Source organism: Glycine max, chromosome 2, assembly GCF_000004515.6.
Source record: "Glycine max cultivar Williams 82 chromosome 2, Glycine_max_v4.0, whole genome shotgun sequence".
NCBI lineage: Eukaryota > Viridiplantae > Streptophyta > Magnoliopsida > Fabales > Fabaceae > Glycine > Glycine max.
The window spans coordinates 6202104-6224382 of NC_016089.4; the positions used below are offsets into that span (position 1 = coordinate 6202104).

The 22279-nt window shown below is 32.7% G+C and overlaps 2 protein-coding genes and 2 pseudogenes across 3 annotated transcripts; 3 read left to right on the forward strand and 1 right to left on the reverse strand.

Moving 5' to 3' along the window:
• Positions 1-5178: 5178 nt before the first annotated feature.
• LOC100785767 (tryptophan-specific transport protein) lies at positions 5179-7427 on the forward strand. Its single transcript, XM_003519900.4, has 2 exons — positions 5179-6692; positions 7214-7427. The coding sequence occupies exons 1-2, from the start codon at positions 5179-5181 to the stop codon at positions 7290-7292; spliced, it is 1593 nt and encodes a 530-aa protein (XP_003519948.1). The 3' UTR covers positions 7293-7427.
• Positions 7428-13344: 5917 nt separating this feature from the next.
• Positions 13345-16799, forward strand: PHR3 (MYB-CC domain-containing transcription factor PHR3). 2 transcript variants are annotated; one of them, XM_006574685.3, is made up of 7 exons: positions 13345-13756; positions 13920-14130; positions 14215-14291; positions 14608-14665; positions 14779-14863; positions 14975-15044; positions 15676-16799. In XM_006574685.3, exons 2-7 carry the CDS (start codon positions 13923-13925, stop codon positions 16423-16425), a joined length of 1248 nt encoding a protein of 415 aa, XP_006574748.1. In that variant the 5' UTR covers positions 13345-13756; positions 13920-13922; the 3' UTR covers positions 16426-16799. The 2 variants fall into 2 exon arrangements, with proteins under 2 accessions (XP_006574748.1, XP_006574747.1); XM_006574684.3 differs by having other exon boundaries at positions 15673-16798.
• A 515-nt stretch (positions 16800-17314) lies between these two features.
• LOC100786812 (pyruvate kinase, cytosolic isozyme-like) lies at positions 17315-19535 on the reverse strand (annotated as a pseudogene).
• A 1127-nt stretch (positions 19536-20662) lies between these two features.
• Positions 20663-21966, forward strand: LOC100787356 (pyruvate kinase, cytosolic isozyme-like; annotated as a pseudogene).
• Positions 21967-22279: the final 313 nt, after the last annotated feature.

A 22279-nucleotide genomic window follows, 5' to 3' on the forward strand; every position in this document is an offset into this window, starting at 1 on the left:
ATTTTATATTTTCTTCAAAGACAAAAAAAAGTAAGATTCAAATAAATAAAAGAATTGGTCTCGTTGAATTTTCTTTAAAAAAGATAAGATAGATTTTATTTGAATTTTAAATAATTATTTTAAAAATTAACAAACTTATCTTAGATAATCTTTCTTTATCAAAACTTTTCAAAATTGGAAACTTGTTATATATTTTCCCAAACCATTCTTATGTTCATAAAAGAAACTCAATCATTCATCTAAATTAAGGAGAGAGAGCAAGAATCAAATATTAAACAATGGGATCAAGAAAGCCTCGCGGTCCCAAGGATTTATTGAACATGAAGATAGTGAAAAAGTCCAGGAGCAAGCAACCTATACGAGTTGTTAGACGACGCATTCAATCTGAAGAATATGCCGCTTCAGAGATTCAAAGACAGACACATCATAGAGGAAGTAACAAAAAAAGTAATGAGTCGTATAAATCAACTGAGAGCATGGAGGAAATTGTGATTCCCGGAGATATTCCAGAGCTTGATTCGTTGGTGGTTTATGAGAAAGAACTATGTTCAGATTTTTTTAGCAATGGTACGGGCTGTTTGGAACCATCTGGTGAAAGGAGAAAAAAAAATGGTCACAAAAGTTGTAACAAAGACGAATCACATGATCTAAATAAGAGTATAACTGATTTTGTGATTCCTGGAGATGTTCCTGCCATTGATTCATTGATGGTCTTTGATAATAATTTTTTTTCAGATTTTTTTACCAATATACCGGTATTCTAGACCTTTATTCCAACTTTCTCAGTGTATTTTATGTGGAAAAAGAAAATATGTTGTTTGATTGACTTTTCTTTTGTCTATGTTGACAATGTTGGTACATATAGTATATATACATAACATAATTGAATGAGTTAGGGCCATTGTCCAAATATTAAAGTGGATGTCTAATCAGTATAAAATTATGGCTAAGGACATACATGTCATGAAAGGCTAATTCATTAGATACCATCAATAATGTAACGAACAACAGTTATCAATGCATAGAGGTTATAATTGAGTGTTCTTGAAATATGCATCTCTTTGTGTTTCTTTTCTAATTCATTTCAAAAGGTGATTTTCTTCATCATTCATCATTAACCTTGTGTTTGGATTGAGAATTTAAAAATTTCAAGGAATTTGAAATGCCTAGAATTTGAATTCTTTTCATTTTTTTAATGTTTTTTTTAATAAATCAATTCAAAATTACAATTAATTGAAAAAATATTTTTTGGATGGTTGATGGAAAAACTGGAAGTACACATTGTCGTCAACTAAAAAAATATCGAATACATAGTAATTGGGTTTTATGATTACCAATTTATCATGATTCACAACAAGAAGGCACCATGGTTTTCTATATGGCTGTTGAGCATTTTCTGATCCACAAAAGGAAGGCTCGTAGTTTGTCCGTGGTGATGAAGTATGTCTGACTATGTGTGAAGTGACAGGGGTGGTGTATTTCACAAATCATCAGAGACATCAAGGTTTTCTATATGGCTTCTGAGCATTTTCTGATCCACGTACAAAAGGAAGGCTCAAAGGTTTATAATTACAAAACTTAATCTCAAATAGGATCAGATTAAGAATGGTGTTCCACTTCAAGTTTATAATGTGAATTATGCAACCATGATTGTGTAGTCACCCAGTGGCATACGAAGCGGGCGGCAGGAAATTAAGCAAGTTGTACATCTTGCCAAGGTTGTTCTAGAGAGGGACGCTTGTCAACAGTATAAAATGTTTAAAGCAGAATGTATTTACCAAACTGAAAAGCTTACCTCGATGGCCTTCATCAACCAAGAGAAATTCCCAAGGAACTCCGGCAAAGAAGAAGAATCAGCAAGAATCATTCTTGATTTTTGTTGTTGTGATTATAAACCATGGGACCTTTAGCGAGAATTTTCATTCTCACTCTTGTTTCCTTTCCAAATTATGGCAGAGGTTGCAGATGTGCAGAAAGCTTTCAACTGTCCAACTAACTGAAAGACTTGGCTATTCTAATTTGTCTGGCCTGAATTCCAACATGAAAAATGGAAGGTGAGCTTGTATGAAATTCATGTTATTAGGACTTGACTATTCTAATTTGCCTGGCCTGAATTCCAACTAACTGAACCACTTGACTATTCTAATGTGCTTTCTCAATATAAAGGATTTATTAGGACTTTAGTTTACAAGTTTACTTTCAAACTGTTACCATGCTTTATTTTGCACTTTTATTCTATTCTCAATATAAAGGATTTATTTTCCCCTGCATAAATTGCAATACAGGTAAGTTTTTTTCTGTTCAAATACAAACTCAACTAATGGACCAATGTCAACAAGAATGCTATTCAAGATTTAAGATTGTATATAATTCATAACCCTTTATTCTTAACCATTTACATTGGCTATTGTTCAATAAACTTGCACATAAATACTTGAATTCCCTTATTCTCTATTTCTAGGGATGGTATTATTGTGAGAAAGTTGATGGAGGAATCAATTTTCATGTGTGTAGTCTGAAGGAAGGAACACTTAACGGGGAAATGTTGCAATTCAAGCCAAAATTTCCACGTGAAAGTATTGCTTTGCAGAGTAAGTAATAGTTATATCATTCATTGAGAGCTTTGTCACTGGTGCTCTTGTAAATTTAGTTGGAAGAGAGCATGGTTACGCATTGTCAATAAAATTTGGTTTGTTTGTTAGCTGGTTCACTAGCATTCTATTTCTACCGTTCATGAAGTAAATTTTTCTTTCTTTCTCGGTATCATTTATTTATTTATTTTTAAATATTTGCTCAGGTTGGGGAATTTTATGAAGCTTGGGGAATAAATGTATGTATTCTTGTTGAATATGAGGGTTTAAATCCTTTTGGCGGTCTGCAATCAGATAGTATCATGAGAGCTGGTTGTTGGTATTTTTATTTTTGTCGGCAAACTTTTATATTGATGCTGCCATTTGTTTTGGTTATTTTTTCTAAAAGCAGGGTACATGTGTATTTATAGTGAAGATGAGATGGAAAATATAGTGAAAATGAGATGGAAAATATAGATAAGGCGCTTTCAACTCTTTTTGAATTACATTTTTCAACTTAGTTAAACGGCACCTGTTGATCTAATTTGAATAAATAGTTAGTTTTACAGTATACAAAAAAACTTAAATTTTGGATTGTTTTAAGTTTCTGTTTTTTACTTTTCAAATTTAATTTGAAAACAAAATTTATTTAGATAAGAGGAGGGGAAATAGTTTAAAATGAATTTCAAAACATCTCACTTGAAAAAAACACGTTCTACTTCTAGTTTTTACAGTATCAGATTACTTTTAAAATTGAAAACTAGTCTTTTTTAATGTAAAAAAAAAAGTTTTAAAAATTAAATTTTTTAAAATTAAATTTTTAAAAAGTTTTTTTTTATGAGTTTTGACTTCTACTCATCGGAGATATAGAAAAAGTAGTCTTTTATATATAAAAGAAAATCCTATTAAAAAATAGAGTTTTAAAAAGTTAATTTCATGAGTTTTTGACTTCTACTTCTTCACATTCTTAATTTCAAATTCCAAGATCAATCATATCCGTATATAAAATATCATTTTTGAAAAATTATAAAATAACTGAATATCATTAACTTTATATTTGATGTTCTTCATTTTAACTGTATCTTGAAGTAACTTTTAAACTGATAAAAAAAATGTTTCATTTTGGTTTTTGAATTTTTATTTGTTTTTAGTCTTCAAATAATTTATTTTGCTGGATTAAATTAGTATTTTCTATATCCAATAACCAAATTAGCTAGTATTTCGGTTTGGTGTTCTGATTTTTATTTGGTATCATCTTAAGGCCCATGCTTCCTGCACCCTATGAGTTTTAAAATTAAAAGGCTAGAAATACCATCATTGTCTCGTATCCACACAGTTTCTGAGAGGTAAATACAGCAACATAGAATATCTGTGATCCACATTTAGTTTCAAAGATTTGCAAAAATCAAACCAGAACACCGTGGGATTGTAGGGTTGTGGAATGCCATTTCTTAGATAAATGAAAAATATTGCATAAAAAATGTATTATAAATTGCTCTTTTTTGTTATATTTATGACGAGATCCTTTCTATAAGTTTGCAGAATATCTTTCAAAACTAATGATTGGAAACATAGATATTAGTCAGTAGCATTGGCTAGCTAAATTCATGTTAGAACTGTTGAACCAGATCAAATTAAATCACATCCCACAACCCCAATCATATTGTGATCTCGTTCTACTCTTCAAAAGTTTGCATGCCTCAATGAATATGATGACAGTATTTGAAATTGCAGACTGCATCACATGATGAGTCCAAAATACTGCATCTGGCATGTCAACCGCATCACATTAGAGTCCTCACACAAAATACTGCAAATGATATCTCTGGGCCCAATAGCCAACTCCTAATATCAAAATTGTTTCCTTTCAATGCAAGGCCCTCAAAGTAATTGAAGCTTTATAGTTTGTGTATCAAATTTCAATTGGCTCTAGCTCAACATCATTTCTACAGTTGATGTTATGGCCCAATTCTCCAATTGAGTAAAAGAGTGTTACAAAATGTTAACTAACTTTTCTCACACCGAGTAAGGTTTAGCAGACCTTGGTTAAACTTTAGATGTTGATGTTAGAAGAGGTTTTATGGGCTAAAACTTTCTGCCCCTCTAATTATTGCTTCTCACACCCTATTGCAGTCTGGAAAGTTTCTTCTGAAATGTAAAATTGCATTCTGGATTGGACTTTCCAGAATGGAATGGAGACTCAGGAAGCAATAATTGGAGGTGCAAGAAGCAACAGCCGGTTTTATGCAATGTTTCTCAGGGTTTTTGGCCCTTTGAACTCCAAAAACCAAAAACATTGGTTATGACTTATGACTTATGAGCTAGATCTATCTTGCTGGGGCCCACCACGTTATAGCTCTCCTAACAAGACTGTATAGTGTTCTTAAAAAATATTACTATAGGTTAGAAAAGAAAGGGTCTCTAAAAATGTGATTAATTATCAGTTAATGTTCATTGAGGAGCAGACATGGGTTTAGTCCTTTAAGATTGCCTAGAATAGAATCATTATTCACAAGCAGAGTTGTGTGCTAGAGTCATACACTCTTGTTCCATCACTTGGCCTGCAAAATCAAAGAACTCCCTTTTACACATAAATCACTCCACCAACATGCGACTCTCCCAGCCATTATTCAGATACAAGCCTTTCACAAGCCAAAAAATTAATGGCACAGTGAATTTTGTTGGACATAGAACCCATCTTCAAACAAGTTATAAGAAAACTGTAGCTCCTATTTTCATAACCAATGGCTCCAATGCTCCTCTCACCACAAAGTTAGCACCCTGCAATGCAATCACATTGCCTACCCTCTCAGCTGAGGATGATGCAAACAATGCTAACAACCGCACCAAGAATGAGGTTTCTAATGGAACTTCCAAGGGAAAGAGCTTCTGGGGTGCTGTTAGTTTGATCATTGGCACTGCTGTGGGTCCTGGAATGCTGGCTTTGCCTGCTTTGACTGTTAAATCTGGTCCATTTCCTTCATCAATCATAATACTTGCTTCATGGCTCTATGTCATTTCCTCAATCATTATTGTTGCTGAACTTTGCTTTGAATCCATGGAACAAGATGGGGTTGAAGAAATGAGCTTCACAAGCCTTGCAACAAAGACATTAGGAAGTGGTTTTGGTGCATTGGTTGCTTTGGTTTACTCAACTTTGTCTTTTTCCTTGCTGGTGGCCTGTGTTGCTGGTATTGGATCCATTTTCTCTCCATGGTTTCAAGGGAGGAATGTTTTGCTTGTTCATGCCTTGTTTCCTCTTCTTGTTGGAATATTAATTGCCTTTTTCCCATTCAAGACCATTGATGTTGCGAACCGGCTTTTGTGCTTCCTTATGCTTTTCTCTATAACTGGACTTGTTGCCATTGGAATATCTGTGGCAAGAGCCAACATAATAAGCTCATTTGCTTTAGCCTCATGGAAAATTTCTTCAATACTTCCTATCATACCTGTGGCTGTACTCACATTAGGATTTCATGTCATAACTCCTTTTATATGCAAAGTTGCTGGGAACACTATTGATGAGGCTAGAAAAGCAATACTAATTGGTGGAACGGTTCCTTTAGTCATGGTTTTGTCATGGAATTTGATTGTGTTGGGGCTTGTGGGGACCAATAACATACCAGCTACCTTTGGTGACCCTATGTCCCTTTTGCTTTCTGTGAATCCATCTGCTTTATCAGCAGTTCAAGGCTTTGCCTTCTCTGCTATGGCAACTAGCTTGATAGGATACGCTGTAAGTTTGCCTAAACAGCTTCTTGACACTTTGGAGTTAGTATCTGAAAAAGCCAAAGCTTGTGATGAGCATAATTATAGTGGAAAAGTTGGATTAGCTTCTTACTCAGGAGGGTCTTGCATTGGTAATTCTGGGAAGGTTTGCTTCAAAGGTTCAAGAAATGTGACTATGGTTGCATCTACAATGAGATCAAATGAGCAAGCATGTGATCCGATTAAAGTGCTTGTAACATTGTCCCTCCTTGGTTTCTCAGTGCTGATAGCTTCATTTTTTCGCTCAATGTTTTCAAGAGCTCTTGATCTTGCTGGGGTATATGCCAATTGTTTTCTCTTTGGCATTATTCCTCCTGTGATGGCTTACATGCAACAATCCAAGAAGAAAATAAGGTATGTAAAGCTATTGCTGTTCCACTTAACAAAATTAAGCATTCTAAACACAGAAATAGCATTCTTTCGCTTTTATGAGATTACTTACAATCATGATGTTAGTCAATATGCCATATATCATGTTTGATGCCTAAGCTTGTTCTAGAGTAGGGTCATTATTTTAGTTACCATCATTTTAACTTTAGCCTGACGTGGTTCGTACCCTAGGTAAAATAGAGAATACATTCCAAGTATTAGAATATCACAAGTTTGTATACTTGCCTAATATGTAGTTCTCAGTTCGAACCAATTAGTACCTCCTTTTCTCTATTATACAATTATGTAGTATAATATAATAGCCCCTACCCCACAAGTGTGTTGAGATTTTCAATTCTTTTAGTTTCTTTCGAAATAATTGTAAACCTTTGAACAAATAATTAGTAACCCTTTTACTCAACATTCGTATTTTCCAATGCTTCAGGGTATTGTGAAGAAAAAGGCTTTGATCATTGGCATTTAACCGTAATGCAATGATTTTGCAGGAAATCAATCATTCCAGGCGGAAATGGAACACTTCTACTGCTTTTCATTGTCTCTGTGGTTTTGGGAATTTGGCATTAGAGATTCTCCCAATGACTCGGCTTAGAAATTGGCCAAAAAAGATAAACAGTGAAGTAGCTGAAATCACTTGTTTCTGTGAAGCCCCTTTACTCTTTCTGATATTCTAATTGCTAATATATAGTTCATGTTGAGTAAAGTGTGTAATGATATTCCATAAATTGAAAGTATTCTAGTTGCAATCCAATGAAATCATACAAGACAACGAAATCTGATAAGATCACATACAAAAAAAATGGAAGAAAATGGAACACATGGCATGTGCACATATTAGACTTCAGTGAGATCTGTGCATTTCTGTCCACAACATTTTATTATATATTTTAGTTTTAAATAACAATTTGGTTCTTATAAAATATTTTCTTTTATTTTAGTAAAGATTATTTTCTTTGATTTTAGTCTCTCAAAATTTTAATATTTTGATTTGTATTAAAATTTTTGATTTGTATTAAGTAATAACATTAACTGATGAGATAAAACAACAGTTAATAAAAAGTATGACGATAACAGATATTCTTTAATCAAGTAGTTTTAATTAAATAGTTGAAAGTTTCATTATCATGTAATATGTTATTTAAAAGTAGAGACTAAAATTTACATAAACTAAAACAAATATTTAAAAGATTAAAACACAAAATAGAATATTTTGTAAGAATCAAATTTTCATTTTAAATCTATATTTAATTTTATATGGATTTGGGCAAGATTCATGAGACTATTTGTATTCTAACATGTCAATGTATACTCTTAATATTTTAAATTTACATTAATTTTTTAAAATTTTTAATTTATATTTATGTAAGTTTTTCTTATAATTCAATTTCCTTAAAAAAAACATCAAAGGTAACTTTAGTATACTTCAACAGAAAACAATTTCTTTTCTATAAAAAAAATAGAATTTCATCGTAATTCCATTTCCTACATCGACCACGAAGTTTTCCATCAACCTAGATGATAGAATTCCATTCCTTATCATGTGTTTCCATCAACAAGATAATGTCTATATTCCAACATTTCTATATGTAATATATATTGTTCATCAACAAGTTACTGCAATAATTACTTCAATCAAAGGTACATCACTGCGTTGCATTTTTTTCGTTAATAATGTGTGTGGCTTCCTTTAATGCTACCAAAACTTACTCTCCGAAAACAAATACCTAGTCCTGATTCCTGAAGGTAATTTCCAGAAAGTCAACTATTTTTTAAAACATAATTCTGAAAAATTACTTTTTTGAAAGGGTACATGTTTCCGAAAAGTAATTTGATGAATCCATGATTATTGAATAGAGGAGAATAACGTTTAGAGAAGAACGGATGGGATTTGATGAATCCGTGATTATTTGAATAAAAGGAATAAAAATTGAAGGATAATCAAGTAAACTTATGTACCAAATAAAAGGGAAGAAGGTGTACTTAGTAAATTGAGTACTGTGAATAGCAAAACAATGAAATAAGAAATATTGAGTGCTGCCTCCGCACAGAAGGCAATTGCTTTATGCAGTATCCAAATTATTCATACACTCAGCAGAAGATGGACAATTCTAATATTGTCTTCCATAAAACTGATATGGATTGTGAATTCATGATAGGCTTACGGATTTCAGATTGACAATCCGTAAGTGACTCATATAATTTTTTTTAATTTTTTTTCAAAAAATATGTTTTACGAATTAATTTAAAATTAATGGTTCATGTAGGAATCAAATCTGTGACTTTCGTGTTATTAGCATGATGTTTTAACCAACTAAACTAATATGTTAGTTATGTTATAAAATAATTAATGTCATTATATATAACACTAAAATTTTTAATGTATATTTAATGCGCATGCAAATTTATATAATAAATTTTGGGACAATTAATTTTGATATAATAATTAATTTGTTTACATATATAAATTGTAAATAAAAATTATAGGTTTAATAAAAATTTATATATGTAAAAAATATATTATTAACACAAATATTCTAATATATTTTTTGATATTATTACAATTAATTTTGATCTAATAATATATTTTTTTACATATATAAATTTTAAATAAAAATTATAGATTTCATAAAAATTTATATATGCAAACAAATTGTAGGGGTTCTAATCTGGAAGCTGTCAAATGCAGCTTGTGATGATAGAGGGATGCGACTGTCTCTTAATGTTAACTCTATGTTTTATCTTTCAATTTTTGTTACGTGTGAGGGCAGTAAATTTAATTAAGAGATATTATCAGCCTTTTATGGTATGCTGCATTTGATGAATGAAATGGAGGTATAATGCATAATGAACTTGCACAAAGCAATTGAACTAATTTATTGTAACATTTATATATTTGTGGATTAAATTGATTATTTAAAAATGTAGGGACTAAATTATTAGCGAATGCATGGTTAAGGGATTAAATATGCTATTTATCCTTTAACAAAACAAAAATTAATTTCTGCTAAGGATATTTTTATCAAACATTTTTTTAAATGGCCTCAGTGCACAAATCAAAATGGGGGTACAAGTAGCAGGGCCCAAAAAATAAGTAAAACAATTATAAGCATTGGCAAATTTAATCATAGATTTTGAGCTATAAAATGAAAGAGGATAATTTCATTATGACCTTTATATACTTATTCAGCAATATTTATATACTTATTATTAAATATATCTTTATGACCTTTATATACTTATTATTATGACTTTATGCTCTTTAATTGCTACATGTACTTTTCCTATTCCAAAAATTCTACCTGAAAACAACGAAGATATGAGATACGCAAGTACTGAATTAAACTTGTCAAGAAGATACCATTTGCATTGCCACCATTAAGTTTTGTGTATGACATTCCTTCTTCTAAGCTTTGTTTATTTTGACAAGAATCTTTTGTATACTATAAAGTTTAAGGCATTAAAAATAAAAAATAAAAAATAAGTGTGAAAATTACTATAAAAAAAACATTTTTTACAATGCACATTCTAAGATGGTTATACGGAACTGTCTTACAATGTCACGCGATGATAATTTTGTAAATATGAGATTGTTTAATGAATACAGTTTTACAAAAATCATATTGAAAACTACTGTTTTACGACGATTTTGTGAAAACTGTCTTAGAAGGATTATTATTTCAAGATGGTTTTATGATTTCATAAAACCGTCTTAGAAGTTAATGTTTTAATTTTTATGTCTCCATCTCCTCTCTAGTTTCTCACACTCCATCTCCTTTCTTGTTTCCCACTCTTCCTCTTGCACTCCCCTACTCCATCCCTCTCACTCTCCGCTACAGCACCAAAATGCTCGCAACAACAACAATGACGTTCAACCTTCCTTTTTCTGGCCAACTCCAATCCTGAACCAAGAAACCACCACCAACAATCACCTCCTCTCCATGTTCGCAACAAAACCCCTTTGATTTTAGTCTCAATCGTCGTGAGGCGATTTCTGGCTACCGTGCGCCGCTGTCATCCATTGGGGAAATCGATTTCTGGTCACCTTGTTGCCAATAGGGGAGTGTATGTTTTTCGTGTTTTTCTCTTTTTTCCTCAAAATTAGTTTATAGTTTTGCTTGCTAATGAGTTGACTCTTATTTGTCTAGTTATGGAATATAAAATTTATTTTCTAGTGCTTGGCAGGAAAGTGGGAAGTTTGATGAAATTGATGAGGAATAGCTAGAGTAATGGCAAAGTTTGATGAGTAAAGCTACCTTATTTTTTTATCTTCATTTTTTCTGGATTGCATGTTGCAAATGTTTGTATTGTTTCAAATGATTGTTTCAAATGCTGGGAAGCTGAAGGTGGTTGTTTGAGAATACTCTCTATTTCTTTTGATGGATTTTTGCATCCATTGAGAGGTTGGAATTTTAAATTTAATTGTTCAAAAGTGGAGGAAAAAAAGGGTAAATACATGATAAAAGTTGGGTGGGATTCTATTTTTGATATTTACGTGATGGCGTTTCACTTTAGACAAGAAACTAAATACAATTATGACATTTTGAAGTTGTAGTAGGTCTATAGTATAGTGTGTGGAGATCAAATCTAGGTCCTCCCTACTAAATCTAATGAGACATGTTTTATGTCTTTAATTAATGAGTAAAATCAAGTTTCTAAAATAAAAAATGATAATTATTTTGTAAGTGCAATATTGAACTAAATTTAATAAATAGGTAAGGAATAAAATTGTATCTTGTCCTTTTTTTATCTCTCGATTATATAAAGTTTCGTGGGTCTTGATTCTTATACATTCTTTTGTTGAAAAGATATTTAATAAGATAAATTGTTCATGCTAAATTCATCTTAATCTGTTTATAATATATAAAAAACTGAAACGCGGTATGTTAGTGGATCTTAAGTTTTGCAGCAGCATTCCAATTCTATCTTCTCAATTTTTATGTTTTATGGCTTGAGAAGAAAGAGGATATAGGTACCAAGATAATGTTCGACGGTGGATGCTCAAAATGCAAGATATTCTGTAACGGCGGCAATTGGCATGACTTCCTGTTATCGTGGAACAGTTTTATTCTATCGGCATTACCTATATAGATCAACAAGTAGTAAATTGCAAGTTCAAAGAATACAACTATGCGATTGTAGTATTATGGTATATGCCCGTGGACAAATACCTGATAAGACAATGTTAGTATGCTCTTGGACTCCAGACACAAGGTCTGTAAATAGAAAAGCCTACTGTTATGCGTTGTTAAACTGATACCAATCTGATTCATTCCCTAATGGCCCTTCTTTATACTATCAATTTCTGTAGAATGAGATATTGGTACTTTGATTCTATTGTTATTTTTACATAAAATTTCTTATATTTCGTCCATTTACAAATATTAATTGTGTATCACTGTAGAAGCATGTTTAGTAAAGAAGAAGATATCTCAAAATATTCAAGATGCCCCAGGTGGATGGTACATGAATGTTTCAGAATTATTTTACATTTCATAATTTTCATAGAATCACTCATGTTTCTATTTTCTTTTTCTCTTTCTCACATCACTTATATATTACTTTCTATAATATTATTTTTTATATCCTTATTTGTTGAATCTCTTTTTTTATTTATATATTTCTTAAAATCAAATGCAAGTATAAAGGAACCAAAGTACACTCACTAGTCATTAGTTTTTTGTCTTGTCATATGGTCCCAGCAACTTAGGATTCGTCAAGGCAAAGCCAGCAGCATGAATACTTCTACATCCTTTTTTTTTATAAAAAAAAAAATTATTCTCTATTGGTCACATAAGTTCCAAAACTTACTAGACAAGACAAAACAGAATGTGTTCTTATTCTATTCCTTTCTTTAAAAAAAATAAAAATCAAAGGACTTGAAGAAGAACATCTTTCCATTATTATTCTTTTTCTTGAATGTATCTGTAGCATATCTATTTCTAGGCTTTTTCTACAGTTTACAAGTATAACAAATTTTACATGATAATATAATTTTTGTCTCTTAAGGTGTCTATGTTAAATCAAGTTAGTCCTTCTACAAAAGAACCATTTTGGTCTAACAAAAAACACTTTAAGGGACCAAAGTAAAAAAAAAAATTAAAATAAAGAGATAAAATTGAAGCAAAAAATTCAGATGAGGGACCAAATTATATTTTAGCCAAATGAAATTCTATTCAATAAAAAACATGACATTCTCTCTATTAGTGGTTAGTTAGTTTCAATTTTTTAATTTATTGATGTATTGTTTTATATTTAAGAACTCACAGGTAATTTGATTTCCTCTGCTACAGTCTCCGCTGTAGGTTGCATTCAGCCAATCCTCATTGGCATTATTGATGATATTACTAGGTAAAATCATCTACCTCTTAATTGTCTCAATTACCTATGCTAGTGACAAGGACTAAGGAGTTCCAAGCCAAGAATATTTCTTGAAAAACATAGGGAGAGAAGTGTGGTTTCTGATGCTTTCAAGGAAAAAAGGAAAAGTTGATTCTATAATTCAAGTCACAGAATTCTTCTCTAAACTTTTGGAATAAGATTCCTGCATTTGCCAGTGGGATAAAAACAAATGCAGGTGCACCCTGATATAAATTGATAGGGCAATTTTGGTACCAAATGCAACGAGAGGTGAGGTGTCTCAGAAAGTATAATGCACACAATTCCAATGGACAAGTGCTTTCTCTAAATCAAAAGTGGAGGTGAAGAGAGCCCACAATGAAGAAAGTAGGAAGAATGACATCTATTTTTAACTAGCTATGAAATATATTGAATCAAGTTCAGTTTTGAGTTGCTTCTGTCCAAGATTCTATGCCTCACAAGGCCACTTTCCTAAGGGCATTTTCTTTATAAGGACATCTTTGAGTACAACCAAGGCTTGTGAAAATCTTGCCACGGAGAAAAAAGACATGCAAGAGCAATTGTAGAAACTTTCATGTATTTTAGTTTAAACACCAATGAAGTGCTCTTCAAGAATACAGGACAATCAATTTTCACTTTAGCTGTTTGTATCCAGAAGGAGTAGTACTCAACAGGTAAAAATGATTTTGAATAATATCTTGAAGGCGATTCTTGGCACAACAGTAAGGTTGTTGCCTTTTCAAGGTCATAGGTTCAAGCCTTGTGCACTAGGTTGCCCTTTTAATATTATCTTGTGCCTCTATATAGAGTAATGATATCATTTTGTTTCCTTGAAAGATAATGTACTACCAGCAGCAGCAACAAGCTAAGAACATGCATGCTTTAAGGATGCACAGCCCCACTGAGAGGCATATGATGATGCAAGGAGGCAATGGATCAGGTGATTCAGGACTTGTTCTATCAACTGATGCTAAGCCTAGACTAAAATGGACACCAGATCTTCATGAAAGGTTCATAGAAGCAGTCAATCAACTTGGCGGAGCAGACAGTAAGTCTATGCAGACAATAAACAGATTATGAATCAGAAAATGATAATTTTAAAGCTAATTTTGATTACTCTTTTGCTATGCAGAAGCTACGCCAAAAACAGTATTGAAACTAATGGGGATTCCTGGACTTACTCTCTACCACTTAAAGAGTCATCTACAGGTAACAAATTATTTCAACTACCAGTATAATTAAGAAAAGGTTTATTTAATTTTGGCTATATTATTTATTTAAATTACCAGTATAATTGTGATAATGTTATGTAAAGACTAGTGGAAGAGAACAGCTAGACACATGATGGTTCTAGTTATTTGTAAATGGTTGGTTTGGCTTTTTAATGTTCCTTTCAAGACATGAAAACAAAATCAATCTTTTGAAACTTGGCCTAAATATCTATTAATTATACAGTAGAACTTGCATTAATTATCTTCTTTGTGTTTTATGTGTTTAGTTATTAAATACTTTTTCTTGATAGCAGAAGTACAGGATCAGTAAAAATATGCATGGACAAACCAATACTAGCAACAATAAAATTGGTGAGGGAACATCTTTCTTATGTGCTTTACATGAATTTCATAAGCAGATTATGAACTACAAAGAACCTATCTTTTACCAAGCATGTAATTTGAAAATGAATTTATCTTACCAGCATCAACCATGGAAGCAGCAGCCAGAATTTCAGAAGCAAGTGGAGTTCAAATGAAACATTTAAGCATAGGCCTCCAGACAAACAAGTAAGAACACTTTCCAGTTGCCTTCATTTTATTTTTTCATCAAGTTCTCATAGTTCAAAAGAATTCTCTGTAATGGGAGGCAACACTAATAAGAATTAACCCTCAATCCAGAAATTCAGAAATAAATGATGCACTACAGATGCAAATTGAAGTACAAAGAAGACTGCATGAGCAACTTGAGGTATAGGACATCTTTGACTTTTAAACTTAAATAAATACATTAGTAATTAAACCAGCAATCATTTGCAATGGCAAATTCTGCTTTGAATGTAAATTTTTATGAAAAAGTAAAATCATAAAGGGTTTATTATCTCTTTAGTCCTTAAACTTTCTAGGATTTCTGTTTAGTCTCGACTTTTTTTTATACTGGTTTTAGTCCTTTTATCAGGGACTAGAAGTACAGATGGAAAAAAAAATTCAAATACTAAAAAAAGAAATCCTAAAAAAATTAGGGACTAAAAAGATAGTAAACTCATTCATAAATTATTCTAAAATACCTACATAATGAAGATGAGAATTCATGAATCTACCACACTTATCCATTATTTATCATTGTATTTAGAATGATAACAGTAATTTCAGCCAAACAACTGTTTAGCTCGATCAAGGGTTTCATATATTAAACTCATTGTTTGCCTCTTGTGGCTATTCCTGGTCTCAAAGCTTTTACTATAAGATCAAATATTTTCACAATTTTGTTTTCAGCATTTCTTGAACATTGATTTAAAAAAGTTTGTTTTTAGTATACATTAAAGTTTGTAAGTTGTTATAATTGCTTCTGTTCTGATTCTTTTTCTTCACTCTTTAAGCAGGTACAGAGACACTTACAGCTAAGGATAGAGGCACAAGGGAAGTACCTTCAAGCAGTGTTGGAAAAAGCACAAGAGACACTAGGAAGACAAAATATAGGTGCTGAGGGAGTTGAAGCAACCAAAGTTCAACTATCTGAACTAGCATCCAGAGTATCCCCTCAAAGCCTTGACTCTAGATTTTCAGAACTGAAAGAATTGCAAGTTTTGTGGCCTCAGCAAACACAAGAAGGCCAAGCCACTGATTGTTCAATGGGAAGTTTCTTAACCTACAGTGAGGAATCTCAAAGAGACAGAGAAACACATAACATGAACTTGAATTTGAGAGCCTATAATGGCCCTCCATTTTCAGTTTCAAAAGGGTCTGTGGAAGAGTCTATGCATTTAAAGCCTGATCACACATTGTGTGATGAAGTGAAGGAGAATTTGATGTTTCTTTCCTCATCAAGTGATAGTAAAGTAGTGAAGGGAGATTTTTTATCAGAAAGACCATCAAGCCTCTTGTCCATGAATGAAGGAGTTCAAGAAGAAGAAAATTTTGGTAGAACAACGGTTCCAAAGGAAGAAGGTTGGAAGGGAAGAAAGAGCACTGAAACTGGGAGAGCGCCGGTGAAATTGAACCATGAGAAGATTTCTCAAGATTATAGACTTGCAAACTTTGAAGTGAAACTGGACCTGAATTCCCATGATGATAATGATGCTTCTTCCCACTGCCAACAGTTTGATTTGAATGGTTTCAGCTGGAATTGCTAGGACTTACTACAATATGTAAAATATGGACATGAAAGGCTAAGAAGGTTTCATGTTGAGTTCCTACTCCATATGAGTTTTCATTTTTGGGGAGTAGTTTGCATCAAGTTTTTGGCATAGGCCAAGTACAATCCATTCAAAATAACTGAGATGAATAGAATAATTTGCTCCATCCAATATAGACTGCATGTAGAATTACTATGTACACTACATCAAACAAAAGTGAGTAGAGTATACACTATGACCCTTTACATGCGTGATGTTAATTTAAGAGTTCAAAGGTTATTCTCAAACTGACTAGATTAATCACTTGTAACCCATTTGGCAATCTATGATTCTAAATTGTGAGTATGGTAGTTGCTATAATTCCAAGCATTGCCGGCTATTGTGATGCGTATAGGATGAAATTATTTGCAGAAAGAAAATATAATCACACTTAATTTATCTCAAGGAATTATAACTTCTACCACAATGGTTCCTTTATTCAAATAGGATTCATAAACACTGTCCACTGATGACTTATCTAGCAGGTGATTAAAATAATTTATTCCGTTACAACACAATGCCTATAATATATAGAAAGTAAATTAATAAGGGTAGACTCATTGTTTTGCTCAACAAGAAGTCTTTGGTCTCTAATAACTTTATTGAGCTAAGAAAATTCGTAAATTTGTACCGATTTTCATGAGGAAAAATGGTGTATAAAGTAGTACATGTGCTTACCTATAGGGAAGAGATTCTCACATGGTCTAACTTTTGATTTTTTATGATGCTTCTCTTTCTTTGAGAAAAAGAGTGGAGAATAAAGGTTGAAGAAGAAAAAATAGCCTTTAAAAGTATAAAAATTACGAATAATAGCCTACAGGTATATTTATTGTTCAGTGCATTGTAAGAAAGTTTTAAAGGACTATTATTATTCAGGTGAATACCATTTTGCCAATAAACTATTCATTTACAAAGGCTATAGCTACAAGAAAAGAAAAAAGAGGATGTAAAAAATCATAAAACAAAAAAATATTTGTAACACACAATCTCTTGCCGAGAAACAAGCCTAAAACTAAAAAGTGCAAAACTGAACAAAAACAAGGGATAAGTCCTAGTCCTATAGACTTGTGACTTCAGTTATCAAACATCCAATATCTTGATGACAGTACTAGACTCAAGACGGTGCAGTGCTACAACAGAGTCTCCAGTCTTGCACAAGTCATTTTTCTTAGCATATGAAAGAGCAAGCTCTATGGTTTCTTCTGTTGATTTAGTCATGGAATCTCCATAAGAACCTGTGCCCAAAACAGGTATTAGTCCCCGGTAGATAAGGCTATGCCTTAGAGGGGTTTCCTCACTGCAGAACCATTCAAAAGAATCTGTTATTATCTCAGGAACCACAACTTACAGAATAGGCATGCTGGGTGTATACTTTGCCACAAGTTTTGAAGTGGTTCCTCCTCTAGTTAGCACTAAGATTAGAGCAGCATTGCTGCAATATAGTCCTAACTGCGGCCGAAACCATGCTCTCCAAAGGACTCATTGGAGTTGGAGCTGTTTCTATCACTCTCCTGAATAGGTCAGTGGAGTCTATGAAACTCTCCGCCTCTGAACATATTCTGGCCATGGTTTGAACAGCAATGTCTGGATAGGCTCCTGCAGCAGTTTCCCCACTAAGCATAACACAGTCTGTGCCATCAAGGACTGTATTGGCAACATTAGTGGCCTCAGCTCGCGTAGGCCGGGGAGATTTGATCGCAGACTCTAACATCTGGGTGGCTGTCACCACAGGCTTGCCTTGTATGCTTGACTTGTGTTTCATAACTTTCTGAGCAAGAAAGATCTTCTCAATTGGAATTTCCATTCCCAGGTCACCTCTTGCCACCATGAATGCATCTGAATTTGCCAGTATTTCATCAAAATTGGCAACACCCTCTTGATTTTCAACCTAACCAAAACAAGAAGACAACAAATAAGTACAATTTGGGAGGTTAATCAATACAAGAACTGTTTCTTATTTTCATAGACTTGTATAGGGAACTTATACATAAGTTCAAAGTGAAAGTAACATGGCATTTCTGTAAATAATTTGAATAATAAAAGTAAAACAGAAAACATTTTCTTGAACGAAAAAGTCCTTTCTTACAAAGGTTTGATATTTTTATTTGGAGATTTGACAATAAGGATGGATACCTTGGACATGAGAAGTATGCTTTTTGCATGCTTTCCTAGTAGATTTCTGACTTCCACAAGATCTGAACCTTTTCTAACAAAAGAGAGCAATGATGTCAATCTTATTAGGACCCCCCACTCCAAAATGTCCTCCTTGTCCTTTTCTGTAAGGTTGGAAGATCAACAACCACTCCAGGTAGGTTAACATTCTTCCTCTCCCCAAGAACTGCAGAATTTTCGCAACGACATCGAACCAAGCCATTCTCCATGTCACATTCCAGGACAGTGAAACTGATTGTCCCATCAGCACACAGAATATTACTCTCTGGACTCAAATGGTGTGCCAACTTGTTGTAGCTCATGCTGATCATGTTTTCATCACCCTTTATGCTATAGTCAGTTGTGATTGTGATTTCTTGTCCTCTTTGGATTTCTATGGGCTTCCCTTGTTTCAAAAACCCTGTTCTGATCTCTGGACCCTGCCATATTTCCAACAATAACAAATATGTCACATAATCATTCTCAACACATGTTTGAAAACTCTGCATAAGTTTTTAAAACATGATGGAAACTGGACATTGAAGTGTAATAGTATATCCAATACAGTATCCAAAAACTTTTAATATCTGAAATTCCTTTAGATTAATCATATTTATATTTGTTTTTTCTTTTTCATAGAAAAAACTAAATTGACAAAACATCACATTTTCAGGCAAAAAAAAATGCCTTAAACCTTTTGTAATAACTAGTATAAAGGATGTGAGTTTAAGCCTAACTCAATCCTAAAAACTAACTCAAGAGGTAAGGGTTGTCCCTCATTTATAGACTCTAACTTAACTTTATCTTTAGTCGATGTGGGACTTGGATTTTTCTCAATAACAAAAACAACACAACATAAAATAGAAAAAACACACACAATTCAATGTTGTAAAGTTTCAAACCTTGGTATCCAACATGACAGCACAGAGAATGCCAGTGTTGTTCAATGCAGTCCTGAGATTATCAAGTGTTTCTTGGTGGTAAGATTAAGAACCATGAGAGAAGTTGAAGGAAATTTTTTTCAAATTATACCTTCTCTCTCCTATCTTTTCTCAAATTACACAAGTTTGTCTAGCGTTTTGAGTCTTCCCTACATGAGGAAAAATAAAAGATTATATATATATATATATATATATATATATATATATATATATATATATATATATATATATTGAAAGAGATTAAATATATTTTAAATTTGACCAAATTATTTTTTCATAAAATTTTATTTATTTTTAATCTCTTTGTTTAATAAAACAATGTAGTTTTAATATTTTATGTGAAAAAACTAAAGCCAGATAATTTGAATAAATATGTAAACTAAAAATAAATATTTTTTTTATAAGATTTGAAAAATATTACTATAATATTTTCTTGACAGAAAACATTTTAGGAGAAACGGAAAAACGCTGTCACAAAAATAGGTTGTCTCCTGTCACCTTGTATGCGTACACTGTTCCTGTAATATTCAGTTCGTTATTATCCCTGGGAAGCACTTACATATGAAACTAATAATAAATTGAAGGAAAACTAGGGATTTTCGTTTTCTTGGAATGATTCCATATAAGTTATGTATACTTTTATTAATTCTTCGTTCTTTTGTCCCAATCTGATTTACGGTCATTTATTTAAGCTTTAAAAAAATTCATTCAGCGATGTATATCTTAAGATTTTTTTAGCAGCTATTGCATGTTAACTTTTTTAAATAACACCATCTTTATTGATTATTTGGTGCGTAAAATTCTAATATTTAAAATCTAAATTCAAGTTAGGATCTATTATTATCTCAATAACATTAAAATTTAATTTATCTAAAAGAAAGATATCTTCAATTATTTTTTATCATTAAGAGATCTTCAATTTGATATAGCTAGCATATAAAGATTCAAAATTTAAAATTAAAATTAAATCATAGTGTTTGAAAGGATTAAAAAATCACTAATAATAAAAAATCAAAAGCCAGGACTTAGCCTTGAAATACACAGGTAGATAGTTAAAGCTGCTTAGCGGGGTATCATGGAGTATTATATAAAAATCTTTTCGATGTCGTTGCGAAAATTCTGCAGTTCTGGGGGAGAGGAAGAATGTTACCCTACCTGGAGTGGATGTTGATCTTCCAACCTTACAGAAAAGGACAAGGAGGACATTTTGGAGTGGGGGGTCCTAATAAGATTGACATCATTGCTCTCTTTTGTTAGAAATGGTTCAGATCTTGTGGAAGTCAGAAATCTACTAGGAAAGCATGCAAAAAGCATACTTCTCATGTCCAAGGTATCCATCCTTATTGTCAAATCTCCAAATAAAAATATCAAACCTTTGTGAGAAAGGACTTTTTCGTTCAAGAAAATGTTTTCTGTTTTACTTTTATTATTCTAATTATTTACAGAAATGCCATGTTACTTTCACTTTGAACTTATGTATAAGTTCCCTATACAAGTCTATGAAAATAAGAAACAGTTCTTGTATTGATTAACCTCCCAAATTGTACTTATTTGTTGTCTTCTTGTTTTGGTTAGGTTGAAAATCAAGAGGGTGTTGCCAATTTTGATGAAATACTGGCAAATTCAGATGCATTAATGGTGGCAAGAGGTGACCTGGAATGGAAAATTCAATTGAGAAGATCTTTCTTGCTCAGAAAGTAATGATACACAAGTCAAACATGCAAGGCAAGCCTGTGGTGACAGCCACCCAGATGTTAGAGTCCATGATCAAATCTCCCCGGCCTACGCGAGCCGAGGCCACCGATGTTGCTAATGCAGTCCTTGATGGCACAGACTGTGTTATGCTTAGCGGGGAAACTTCTGCAGGAGCCTATCCAGACATTGCTGTTCAAACCATGGCCAGCTCCAACTCCAATGAGTCCTTTGGAGAGCATGGCTTCGGCCGCAGTTAGGACTGCATATTGCAGCAATGCTGCTCTAATCTTTGTGCTAACTAGAGGAGGAACCACTTCAAAACTTGTGGCAAAGTATAGACCCAGCATGTCTATTCTGTAAGTGGTGGTTCCTGAGATAATAACAGATTCTTTTGAATGGTTCTGCAGTGAGGAAACCCCTGCAAGGCTTAGCCTTATCTACCGGGGACTAATACCTGTTTTGGACACAGGTTCTTATGGAGATTCCATGACTGAATCAACAGAGGAAACCATAGAGCTTACTCTTTCATATGCTAAGAAAAATAACTTGTGCAAGCCTGGAGACTCTGTTGTAGCACTGCACCGTCTTGAGTCTAGTACTGTTATCAAGATATTGGATGTTTGTTAACTGAAGACACAAGTCTAGGACTAGGACTAATCCCTTGTTTTCAGTTTTGCACTTTTTAGTTTTAGGCTTGTTTTTACCCTCTTGTTCTAGTTTTCAGAAAATAGCTCTTTGTTCTCTTTCTGATTTAATTATAGATGGGATCTCATGTGAGAATTAAAAAATAATATACTGAATTATTCCTGAAATTTGAGCATTACTCAATTTAGTTTTTTGATATTACAAAAGTTCCTAACTTATGCAACAATTAATCTAGTCTCTCAAAAATTGACGCCGTCATTGATTTGGTTCTTGAGCTTGACAATATAAAGTCAATTTGGTCCTTGACATTACAGACCAAATTGACTAATGTACCACGATATTAGAGACCAAATTGATTGATGTGAACCGAAACTAAGAAC